This window comes from Mirounga leonina, unplaced genomic scaffold, assembly GCF_011800145.1.
Source record: "Mirounga leonina isolate KUSES-001 unplaced genomic scaffold, KU_Mleo_1.0 Mir_101799, whole genome shotgun sequence".
Classification (NCBI taxonomy): domain Eukaryota; kingdom Metazoa; phylum Chordata; class Mammalia; order Carnivora; family Phocidae; genus Mirounga; species Mirounga leonina.
Window position 1 is genome coordinate 3,726,030 of NW_023270210.1, and position 12,596 is coordinate 3,738,625.

Genomic DNA, 12,596 nt, shown 5'->3' on the forward strand with positions numbered 1-12,596 from the left:
AGGGAAAAAGAAAAGGAAAGGAGAAAGGGAAAGGGAAAGGGAAAGGGAAAGGAAAGGAAAGGAAAAGAAAAGGAAAAAAAAAAAAGAAATACTGGGCAGGGGGGGAAGGCATGGTGCCCTTGGTCTGTTCTACATCCCATTTTTAGGAAAGAAATGGAATGTAGAAGTGTGAGCAGACTTAATTTTTCACGGACCCCAAATAGTTTCATTTTCTATTGTGAATATTTTTAAAGCAATAAAACATCAGGCTATGCAATATACACTTTTCTTTAAAACAAGTATTTCTATAGTTACATATAGCTGAGAAAAATCAGATTATTTCTACTCTACTTTTGTTCTGTTTTTGCGCATGTTAACAGGCCAGAGGTAAACTTGATGACATCGCTGATAAAGGCAGAATCACACAGCAGAGCACTAGCCAGCGTTCCCAGACGCAGGTGCCAGGCTGCCTCTTGCCACTACTGTCTGTGGGACACGTGTTAAGTGGGATCCTAGCTGAATGACCGCAACTGCTATGTTCTATGGAACCTGGTTAAACAGGAAAACCCCAGGTGCCATACCCACAAAGAGCACATCCAGCTGCACTGCTGCTTTGCTTGTATGCAGGCATACAGCACGCCGCCCCTGGGGTACCTGTGTTTATAAAGAACTACGGATGCTGTGGGGAGGGCTGGGGGCGGGAGGGGATGTTTTAGGATTTCAGAGCAGAGTGCAGAGTCCTGCAAACAGAAAAGCACAGATACAGATAGGAGAAAGATTTTGATGACTCTCCAACTATTTCAGTTTTCTTCCTAAGTCAGAACTGACAAATTCGGTACAGAGGGACTCTGCTGGTATCTTGCCCCTGACTAGGGGCCCAGCCCTCATGCAGCTGTAAGGTCCTCTGAAGGATGGCCCCACACCAGGTCCTGCCCTGTCCTGACACTGACATTGGTTCCATGCTCCAAAGTGCATGACTCCCATCCCTGTATTCATGTCTATATCCCTATCTACATCCATATCCATATCTACACACATGTGTATACACTGCATATTGCCATTTCCACTTAACAAATCTGTTAAGCCCTGCAGCGAACATGCTAGGAGCCTCACCAGCATCAAACCCCTTCCTCAGGGGCGGTCACTGAGTGGCCTGAGTTAATCGAATGATTGGTTTGGAACTGGGCACTTGTCCAGGCATAAACCCACCAATGCTTGGCATTGCCTGGCCAAGGTGATTGTTTCACAGGTAGGTATGTAACCTGATTTAGTCCAGAGTGAAGCTCAGGGTGTTTGTTGAATGGTTTGATGACTATCTGTGGTGTACAGATGAAGCCCCCGAATGGCTGCGGCCATTTTGTTATCATGAGACAGGGAAGCCTGAGGTTGTCACCAACACAGAGAAGGACATGCAGAGAGAATCCGAGAGAAATGGAGCAGGAACTCTAAACTGTGCAGATGGATTGGCCCCATCTCTGACCTCTTCCATTGTTTAAGCCAGTTTGAACCGTGGTTTCTGGTACGTCCAGTTGGCCAAGAACACCCATACTACAGCAAGTGTGAGGCACTGGGGATTCAGTGGCATACTGAAGCACACGGTATAGCGGAGGGAGGTCAACCATCCAGTATTAGGTGTTGTGAGAGCGACGGGGCAGGCCTTTCTGAGAGGCAACAGGAGAGTTGAGACCTAAAGGGTGAGAAAGAGCCAGCCCTGGGAGGAGCTGGGGGAGAGGGTCCTGGGCGGAGGGAACAGCCAGTATAAAGCTGTGAGGTGGGAATGAGCATGGGCAAAACAGCAGGGCGTACAGGAAATGAAGCGGGAAGATGCAAGCAGTGACAGGAAAAGTATTTGGGGGCGGGGCGTCATACTATTCATAGAGCAGATATGCCTAGGAAACCATTTCCAGTCTTCTCCGTTAGTTCCTTTGCTTTTGAAACCAGATTCTCTAAATGCCTGTGCTAGCTTTTCCCTCTCTTCAAGGCCAACAGTAAGAGGAAGGCATCAGCAGAACAGCAGCAGCAAAGTCAACATGATGGTCGGGTAGCCAAGCAAGCTCTCCCGATTTTAAGCTGAGCCTTCAATACATAGCATTGGGCAGGACTCTACCTTTGCTTAATAAAGTACCTATTTCAGGCCTGCTTTATATAAACATCTTCAAGTCCAGCATTAAAAACATACATTAACAATTCCCAATCTCGAGCAGCAGTTCTCAAACTGGCTTCATCAGATATGGCCTGTTACAGACAAGTATTTCCATTCCAGGCCCCACCCCCAGAGGCTCGGACTCAGTAGGTCTGGGCAGGAAATCCTGTAACGTAATTCCAGTGGTTTCTGCAATGCCATTACATGTGTCCAGAGTTCCCTGGACATCTTATAATCTGTACCTTTGTATATAAATACGATTGTACATAATCTGTATATCTTGATACTAAGATGTCTCAAATCTTTCTTAGAGGAGGATAGTATTTATTAAGAACTAGCTAGAGCCCTTAGAAGCACGGAAAGGAGCTGGAGTACAATCAAAAGGTGGCTAGACGGCCACAGACAAAGGCAACTGGCACAAGGAAGGGGGTGGCATGCTGGACAGGGCAAGGAATTGACTATCCCCATACTTAATTACTTAGCCACAAGTATTACTCCTTTAGCAGTATTTGAAGCCCATTCACTCTCAAATGAATGTTCTTTAAAAAGCCACAGGACAAGATGCTGCTTTCTTTCCTCACTGCCACACCACTTCTAATGGGTCCACCACAGATGGGATACAACCAGCCCTTCCTGTCTCAGTACCCCTCAGAGCCCCCACCAGTTTGAGCACCTCTGGTCTACAATTATTGCATAAAAACTTACCCTTGACAACTCTATATATTTTATATGGTATAAATAGAGGCAAGTAAGTGCTAAAAAAAAACAAAGATGTTAATAAACTTACTATTCACTGAATCAGGACACATCGAAGTCACATTACGAACACTTTTTTAATGACAACAGATGGTAAATTTATACAAATTACAGGCTAGAATATAATGGATACAAAATCCATCCAGGTTAACAGTTAGAAAAGTATCACTTACAAAAGTAAATCTGATTCAAGTGGCTAAAGAACTCAAGCCCCCCATTTCGATCATTACACAGAGCTTTCAAAATAGCGCATCTAATCCCCGCCCTAGTCAGGGCACTATTCAAAGGCTACAGCAAACTCAATGACTCTACTGAGTTAAAGATTCTAACATCTTCAGCAAGGATGTCAAGAGATATCTCGTAACAGGTTCACTATGCCAAACTCAAACAAGAATGTGAACGTTCTTTGCAAACTGTAAGGTGCTGTGCAGATGTTGTTAGCTATTGCTATTATTACTGTCCAGTGAGATTTCACTGAACTTGAGAAAAAGGAAGACTAGTCCGTGTAACTGACAAATATGACTGATAGAACACCTTAAAAGGAATGCAGATACTACTCTCAAGAACGTGAAGCAATGAAACAGGAAAGTGTGGCCAGGAGTGATGGTAAACTGGGGAATTCCAGACTATTTTAATGAATATATAAAGGATTTTACTACTCATAAATTACATGTAATAGTTATTGTTAGATTCCCAAAGTCCCTGAAAATAATTTCTCAGGTGACCCTTTCCCTTCTGCAAAAAGAAAAAAGAAATCTTGTCAAGCTATCATTGTGTGGCTTCAGCTCAGCTCTTGCAGAACTTAAATATAAAAGTAGAATCTTAACTAATAAAGTTGTACTACTCTGTTGGAGGACACACATTGCTTGACAGCAGAGAAAATCTGCTGCTGACCTCAGACAAGTGACAAATTCTGTGCCATTGTTGAACCAACAACGGTCTACGACTTCACTTGTTCATAAATAAAACAATGAACATCAACTCTAGAGATGAGAAATACACACTAGATATTTCTTTGTTTCATGTACCTTTGGTTACCATCTTTCCTTGGGTACACCTTAACTGTTTTTACTGGTCTCCTCGGGTACTCTAGCTGTATATATAAAATTTACATGAAAATGGCAGATAAATATCAAACAAGTCAATTAGCTGCCTCTTTTGGCAAAGGTGATGAGATTTTTATGATGAAAATAGCCTAATTATTACAATGCATATGTTAGATTTCCATGAAACAGGAGGTCTTTTTAAAAGATGTTTAACTTCCTTCAGTAACAACTCAAAACTGAATTCTGCTGTTACACGTAAAACAGTATCTATCCACTTGAAGAGCTAATAACATCAGATGCATTCCACAACACACTTCATTTTCTAGCACAACAGGGAAGAAAAGATTATATTCTGGCGGGGGGCAGGGTGCAAAATGGGAGGTGAGGTGGGGAAGGTAATGTGTTTATCAGTAGCTCGTGCTGACACTTCAAGTTTACGCTTCCTAATTGAGGTTATTCTTAACAATCCATTTTCAAACAATAGTGAACATATTCTTATCTTAAAACACATGTAAGGGCTCAATTGTAGCTTTCCTTTCTATACATCCTGAAGTATGTACATCGTGCAACAGGAAATCAGTGAGACATCTTGAAAAATAAATCTGTAGGTCAAATACCGTATGTCATTTCAACAGCAGCAAAGTAGTGAGTTAGCAGTTAAAACTCCAGGAAAAAATTAACTGGTTTGAAAACAAGCCTGTATTTTAACAATCCTAAATATCAACCCTAGCATCCAATTCTAACTTTCAAACACTTGGTACTTTTTCCAAGAGGAAATTACAACTGCTTTTGCATGAATCCCTGGTTTAAATACTTGCAGAAAAACACCCATATCATTTTCTACTCAGCAAACGTCTGAAATCAAACAAAATAATCTAACATTGGACATTCATATTTTACAAACAACGTGAGATCTCAAAAGTACAAAACCTTGGCATTATAGAAAAGAAATTAGGTGGACAAAAGTTCTAAGTATAACAAGGCATCTAAAGGGACAACCATTTACCCCAGACTTAAACTGGGGTATTCTACAATTTTATATTAAATTTGTACAATTTTATACTAAAACTGTAGTCTTTAAGAAAACACTTTACATTTAGAATAACTGCTTAAAGACATTTAAACTGTAGACATTTAACTATAAGCAAAAATAATTGTCCTACAATAGTCATCTTTCATTTTTTTCTCAACAATTAACACAAATGCCTCCTTAGCTTTTATGCCTAACCATCTCCCTATTCCTTTAGTCCAGCTGCACAACCAAAACAGGGGTGAACAGACAAATCAGTAATGGCAAAAACAGCAAGGGCCACTGTATTAGGAATTACCAGTAACAAGAAATTGGAACAACGAGATATCTATCTAGTAAAAAAGAGTAAAGGTAGAATGTGCTTCTTCAAGAAAATGGCCAATAATCATTCACCTGGGAAAAAAAAAATGCAAACAGCTATGAGGTAACACAGGCAGAATTTGAGCTTAAACCAAACATTCAGTGTATTGAACTAGCATTAGGAAATGCACATGGGATATAAACCAAAAGAGTGTTTATCTCTAGGTGGCAACATCACAGGGAATTTAAATTCTCTTCCTGTTTCAATATGCATTTATCCAGGTGTGTTTTTAGACTGCACACAAGTAGTACCAACTAGCTGGAAAGAACAGACTAAGGATACTGAACTAAAACCACAGGGTCTTTTTCTATCAAATAGGACCTCAGGATTATGTAACTTTATATAACAGCTCTGATTGAAAAAGACTTGACTACCAATCCCAAGAATACTTCCTGGATGATAAAGATAATCAACTTTCAGGAAATATGTGAAAATGGACATATTTAAATGTAAATTCCTATCATATAACTATTAAAAAGTAGGAAAAACAAACTGAAAGGGAGTTTACACAAACCCCGTAATGAAAGCATTACTTCATTGTTCAATGACAGAGCAAAGCAGATCATTAAAAAGTTAGCCTAAAAGCACAGGGTAGCCTGCAAAGGCTGAGTGCCCAGGTAGCTACCTCTTTGCTTTGCTACCTAGATCCTTCAATAAACCAGTCCTTTTACACGAATGGGTGTGATTCAGCCTAGTCTTCCCATGAAATAATGTAATGAAAAAGATTCCTATTGACTAGGGATTACACTTTACGCAAAATTTCTCAGTGACATTCAGATGAAGTCCAAAATCCATAATTCAAGCAATTTTGCACAGGAATTTACAACCTAAAATCCAATGACCCAGGACTTTCATATGATAGTAAGGAAAGCGTTCCAGTGAAAAACAGCTTAGATTTCCTTCACTGTGTACATCTTAACATATCCAGACAAGTAAACCTTAAAACCAAGCAAAAGACAAAATGCTGTAAAACATTTTTGGTTATGAGATAATCAAATTCTTCCCAGAATGTGTAACTAAGTTAACATACTTATTTGTGACCAACTTAACTTTTCCAAATGCTCATCTGCAAATGAGAGGCTCATAGTTAAAACTGATGATACAAATCATTGTATTAGAAGGATCAAAATTTACACTAGTCAAATGTGACTCCTTCAGATTGATTTTAACATGTTCTCAACTTTATTGAAATCATCAATATCCCAGACACATTTACCGTTTTTAAAAATCAATTTAATGCTATCAAAAGGTGATGTTCAATTTAATCCTGTTTGCCTTCACGCCACTGTCGTGAGCCTTCATTCCAGGCCACATAAACAAAGAGGGCCAACACCACGTGGACGGCGACCACCGCAACAATAGCAGCGTAAAAATAGCTGTCCCTATTGGACATTCCAAAGGCGCCTATCAAGAGAAAAAAAGTTTCCATTTTATTCCAAAATTTATCAAAGTGCAAAAAACAAAGCATACTGCTTTTTATTAGCTATATATTTATTTAACTAGTCAGGCAATTAAAAAGTAATGCTTTGGGTGGTGATAAATCAAGTATTCATTTAAAGATCTGAATACCTTCTATACACAAAGAACATTATTCTGAGTGAAAACTGTAATTATGACTTCACTTACGGACTTCAACATAAAAAGGGGGACTTTATTTTCTTTTTCTACTAATGTCTGCCACCAAAGGTACATTGCCCCAAACTCCTCCTCCCATGTCAGCCAACTCTTGCTGTCAGAGGTATAGTAAAAGAAAGGACTTGCAAGCTATTTCACAGAAAACCATCAACAAATACACTGTCACGCTAAAATAACTCAATGATGAACAAGTTAATTTCATGAAGGAAGATTCATTTGAACAACATGATTTTTGAAAAGCAAAACAGAAATAGATGGAAGAAGCAAATTAAGAATACCCAGCTTACAGATATAAAGAGATCATAAACACATGGAATCTTAAATATACTAAGGGGGAAAATGTCTTGTTTTATCATCATCGAGGATTACCTTCAAAAACATAAGATTTAGTCGTGAAATATAACCCAATAGGTACAGTGATCATTAGAGCTGTGAAGAACAGGAGCGTCTTCAGGGTAGATGCTAATGAACTTTCATTTCTGGAAGAAAGTAAACAAAGAGAAAATCAGAACCTGCACAGCCATTTCCAACTGGTTTTGTGTCCACAGAGAAGATGCTGGAAACCCTGCCCCTGCCTCAGAAGCAGTGGCCAGAGGAAGAAGAGTAGAGACAGAGACTCAAAACTAGAAGATCCTAAAGACCTACAGAACACCCAAGGGACTGTTATTCAGATCCAGTGTGAGGAAGCGTCAAAGTATGAAAGTGGTTTGTAGTCTCCAAAGTGCTACGCCAAGTGTACCCTAATTACAGAATTTATAATGGAGGCAGTAAACAACTAATGATGTTCCTTCACAAAGCATCCTATCAAGGGCTAGCTGGATACACTACAAACAAGGTATGAGAATCTCCAGAGAAAAAGCAGTCTAGAACAATTTGGATGCAGCTGAAGGAAACTTAGTTCCTTTGTAATTAAATAGCTATTGTACAACTTAGATGGTCTTCAGGTAACATGCATTAAAAATTGAACGTCAAAACACCTTCTATTAGTGAACTCTATTTGTCCAGAGGTTATTTTAAAGTCAAGGAAATATTCCAATGGAGAAAGTTTTGTTCCAGAATACAATAAAACCATTCTGAAGAATGCAATCAAGCTTTTCAAATTATATACTTGAAGAAAAACAAGTCTGATAATCTGCTACTTAAAAACATTAATACAAAGATTAACATAAAAAAAGATTAACATAAAAGCACAAACAAAACTGGATACAATAAAAATATCCATAGTAAGAAAATAATTTCACAATTGATGTATATCAATATATGGACCCATTAAAAAGAATTTTGACCACTACTCAGAAAGTCCTCGTGTGACAAATGAACAAGGCAAACTACATCGTATTATGTTTATCAGGGGTCTGCAAAATAAGGCCTAAGGGCCCAATACCTAGTTCTATAAATAAAGTTTACCTGGAACAAAGACACACCCATTTGTTTATGTATCATCTAAGGTGGCTTTGGAGCTACAAAGGACAAGGTGAGTAGTGGTGCCAAACTATATGGCCCCCAAATCCTAAAATATTTACTATCTGGTCCTTTACAGAAAAACTTCACCAACCCCTGACATATACTATTCCAATTATGTTAAAAATGTGTGCACATAAAAAAGGACTCCAGATTAATATACAAAAATAATTTCCCCATTTTCAGAATGTTCCTTAACGTTGTTTCACTGACTTTTCAGCAAGTGGATATGTGTCAGCATTTGTCCTACACATTGCTACAAATGAGCAGCACTAGTGAAAGTGAAGCCACAGGTTTCCAGCGATCCTGGACACATCTGTACCTACACTGTGAACGCAGTAAACCCTATAGCTTTAATCATTTAGCTTAAGGTCCTTTTTGTCTCTTAAATCTAACCATCCTCAGACTACCTTAACACACCTCACACTTTATGCTTATTGTCAACACTAGAACTTATTTAATTCTCTTTCTGGTAATCCTCAGAGGCTCCAGTTTTTGTCCGTATCTTTAGGAAGGAGACAGCCCAGCCTTCAAGGTCCCCCTCAAAAGAGCCTCTCTCCTAGGCACCTTTCCTGATCACTCCAGCTGAAATGATTCATTGCTCTGGGATGCAATCACACTTAACTCATACCTGTTATTACAGCACTTAATGTGCCAGCTTGCTTCCTATATAGTCCTGCACATTTCTCTGGAGCCCTAGAAAATCCAGGCAAAGGGGGTCCTTATAACTGTGTAAATGATTGGCGAGGAGGTTTCTGGCAGCTCAGAAAGGAAGGGAACATCTCAAGTTTATGGTTTATAAACAATGGTCTACAAACTTTTTTTGACTATTAATTCATCTTAAATATAAGTTCTGAGCACAAACCCCATATATAGGCATACTGGTTTTTTTGAACAGATCAGCTACACACACATTATCAATTCATTCCTTAAAATATAAAACATATGCAAAACTGGATACTAAAAAGGATAAGGTTAAAATAAATTCATGTAGAAGTTCTAATATTTTCTTCCCCTACTTCAGCGGATCATCTTTTAACACATCCTCCTACAGTGATCGCTGAGCTACACAATCCTCATCTAATATAGTTATGCTCCCTTAAACTGTTTCCTAGTAGTAAACTTTTAGGGAAATTTACTGGGTAATTTTCACGAAGAATATGAGTAGTTTTATAGTAGGTCTATAAAAATTCAATGTCAGTATTTGACCACTTCTTTCATGAATCCCAACAAAAAATATGACCTTCTGGGTATTTCTATGGTGAGTTCAAGTATGCGTTTTAGGCATGCAAAGTTAAGATAGCAAACCTGATAAAGAAACAAAGCTTGAGAATCTAGAGAAAGGGAGTGTTAACTGGTTCTTTTATTCTTCAGATCATCTCTCTTGAATATCTACTATCTGACCTGGCTTTCAGAAAACATTATTATTGAAAAGATGATATAATACCACATAAAAATGTGTTAAGGCGAACAAAAGCATTTACAATCCCACCACTCAAACATAATCTTTTCTTTTGTACATGTTAATTTCTAGCCCCACGCACTATGTCAGGCATTCATAGTTTCAACTCTTTTTCACTTCTTTTACCTTAAGCCCCCAAAATTTGACTTTTATTCTGGGTTAGGACCTCACAAATATGGGACTAAGTATAAAGTTAAGCACACAAACTTTTGAAAACTAGCAAACTTCCTCTAGTGTTTACAGGACATTTTCTCTCTGGCTTCCAGCCACACCCCCACCGCAGCTGGCAGTTCTGCCGGCACAAGCCAGCTTGGGTTTAACAGGTGAATTATTCTAAGGGCGCCTGGGTGGCTCAGTTGGTTAAGCGACTGCCTTCAGCTCAGGTCATGATCCTGGAGTCCCGGGATCGAGTCCCGCATCGGGGTCCCTGCTCGGCGGGGAGTCTGCTTCTCCCTCTCCCACTCCCCGTTTGTGTTCCCTCTCTCACTGTGTCTTTCTCTGTCAAATAAATAAATAAAATCTTTAAAAAAAAAAAAAAACTAAAACAAAGCAACTGATGTCATTCAACTGATTTCTTCCATGTATCTCTCATTGGGTGTTACAGGGACTTGTTAGAAATAAAGAATGGGAAAGTCCAGAATTAAAGTGGGCCTCACACAAAGAAATAACTCAGGATGAACCTTACTGTTCCCCGACTCTTAAAACCACCTAGAGTTTACCCACTTGATACGAACTTCCACAGCAAGCACTAGGCAGATATAGCTTACCAGGTTCCCTTCTGTGGCAAGCAAGACTGCCACTGCAAGTAGATTTCACTGTAAATCCCATTAGGAAACACTAGAATCAGTCTAGGAGGGCTACACTGTATTCTAAGTGTATTTGACAAAATTATCTCTTGGTATTCTCACTAGTAAACAATAATTTAAAAAACATCTACGTTGACATCATAAGAGAGAGAAAAGGGTCACGGGGCTCCAAAGATCATGGGCTTTGGAATCAGTGGGATTGGTCAAATGCCAGCTTCAACACTTTCTAATTGTGTGGCCTAACTGTGTGATCTTGGGCAAGTCACTTATCCTAACTTCATCTTCTTTAAAAAAAATAAAGGGGGGAATAACATTTTCTTAATTTTGCTGACGTATGTAATAAAGAGCCTAAGTTGAGTCTGGCACACAGTAGGTCATCATCCAATGGCAGCTAAATCCCTCCCCACCCTCTTGCCTACCGAGGTATCATTGGCTAGGCTAGTGGGCCAGAACAACCATTCTACTCGGCCACCAACCCCCATCCTACTAACTCCCCCAAGTGAAGCTATCTCAAACCAGGGGCAGCCCCTACTCTCTTCCCTTCGTTCATTGATACAGCAAACACTTAAGCCCCAACGATGCAGGCCCCGTAGGGGACACGTAGATGGAGAAGGCCGGGTTTCTGTCCTCAGGGAGCTCACCCTGCAGTGGGGAGAGATTGCAGAGAGCAAGATCGCAAAACAGACGACAGCGAGAGGAAGTGCTAGAACAGAAGCATGAGCTGAAGGCCCGCCGACGTCTCCCCTCTGACCCCAGGTCCCTGCTCCCGAGCGTGTAGACGCTGCAGACCCCAACCTACCTCCCTTCTCCCCCACCCCGCAGCCCGGCCCCGAGGGTCCAGACCTCACGCCCACTGCAAGCCAGCCCGCTCGGCTCGAGCCTTCCTTTACACCCCACTCCAGGCCAGGGCCAGACAGTCTTGCGGTCAGGACCCCCACCCGGCCTGGGCCCCGCTCCGGACTACCTGAAGTCGGGCGGCTGCAGCGCATTCAGCGCCGCTTTATCAAGGCGCTCCATAGTGTAGCCGCGCCCGCAGCAAGTGCTGGGAGGCGGGCTGGGCTCGCGTACCGCACTCCGTCCGCTCTGCAGGCGACCGGTAGAGGCGTGCCGCGCCGGAAGTACCGGCCAATGCCGGGCGGCGGGCCGCAATGCGCAAGTGCGGCGCGCCCTGGTGACGTTTAGCTGCGCCGGCGGCGGCGCTCATGTGACTTACCGGCCAGGGTTCCGAGGCGTGTGCCCTGTCAAGAGCTGTCTGCGCTCGAGGAGCAGGCCGGGCGAGTAGCCCAGCCACTCTACGTTGAGCCGAGACTTGCCTCGCAGCATGGTCCTCCGAGGTGGGCGGCGGTGTCGCCGCCACCTGAGCGCGCTTGAGCACCAATGGTCCCCCTGGGGACCCCTGTCGCCGAGCTGGGGTTTCGAGGCTACCGGAGCAGATGACCCGCAAAGAAGGACGACCAGGCAGAGAGAGGATTGTGGGCCTAGGCAACCAAGCAGTTTCCGAAGACAACACAAAATAAGCAGTGTGCACATTATTCCCCAGCCCTTGAGAAATGCCTTATTCTTACCAACGGTGAAAGTCCAGCCATGGGAAAGTGGGAGGAGTTAGTTCAGCACTCACCCGAGTCCGTAAGCTAGTCAATGTCAGAGCTGAGAGAGCCCTGGCTGAGAGTGACTGTTCAGGCCTGACGATGCCAGTGACCCCAACTTCCACTTCAAGTTAAAAGCATTTTGCAGCTGCTCAGAAAGCTGCCAATGAGACAACAGGGACTCAAATAGTAAGGGACAGATGGGCCTCCCGGGCCCGTGCAACCCGAGAAAGGTATAAACGAAAACAGTGCCGTAAGCCTAGGGTCAGCCTTGACATAAGGTTGCCACTGGCTGCTAATAAGAGGACAACCCTTACATGGTCAACGCCTG

The 12,596-nt window shown here is 41.7% G+C and overlaps 1 protein-coding gene across 3 annotated transcripts in view; it reads right to left on the minus strand.

Annotated features, from left to right (window-relative positions):
- The window catches only part of VMA21 (vacuolar ATPase assembly factor VMA21), a 38,764-nt gene extending 26,379 nt beyond the window's left edge, over positions 1–12,385 (minus strand). The window contains exons 1-4 of one of the 3 annotated variants that reach the window (XM_035011790.1): positions 12,298–12,385; positions 11,893–12,157; positions 7,320–7,429; positions 2,940–6,719 (exon numbers count right to left, since the gene is read on the minus strand). In XM_035011790.1, coding sequence (XP_034867681.1) covers positions 6,577–6,719; positions 7,320–7,429; positions 11,893–12,002 — 363 coding nt within the window. In that variant the 5' untranslated portion in view covers positions 12,003–12,157; positions 12,298–12,385 and the 3' untranslated portion in view covers positions 2,940–6,576. Of the gene's footprint in view, positions 1–2,939; positions 6,720–7,319; positions 7,430–11,643; positions 11,815–11,892; positions 12,158–12,297 lie in introns of those variants that run through there. The other 2 variants (XM_035011797.1, XM_035011806.1) reach the window with 2 other exon arrangements.
- Between the last annotated feature and the right edge of the window lie 211 nt (positions 12,386–12,596).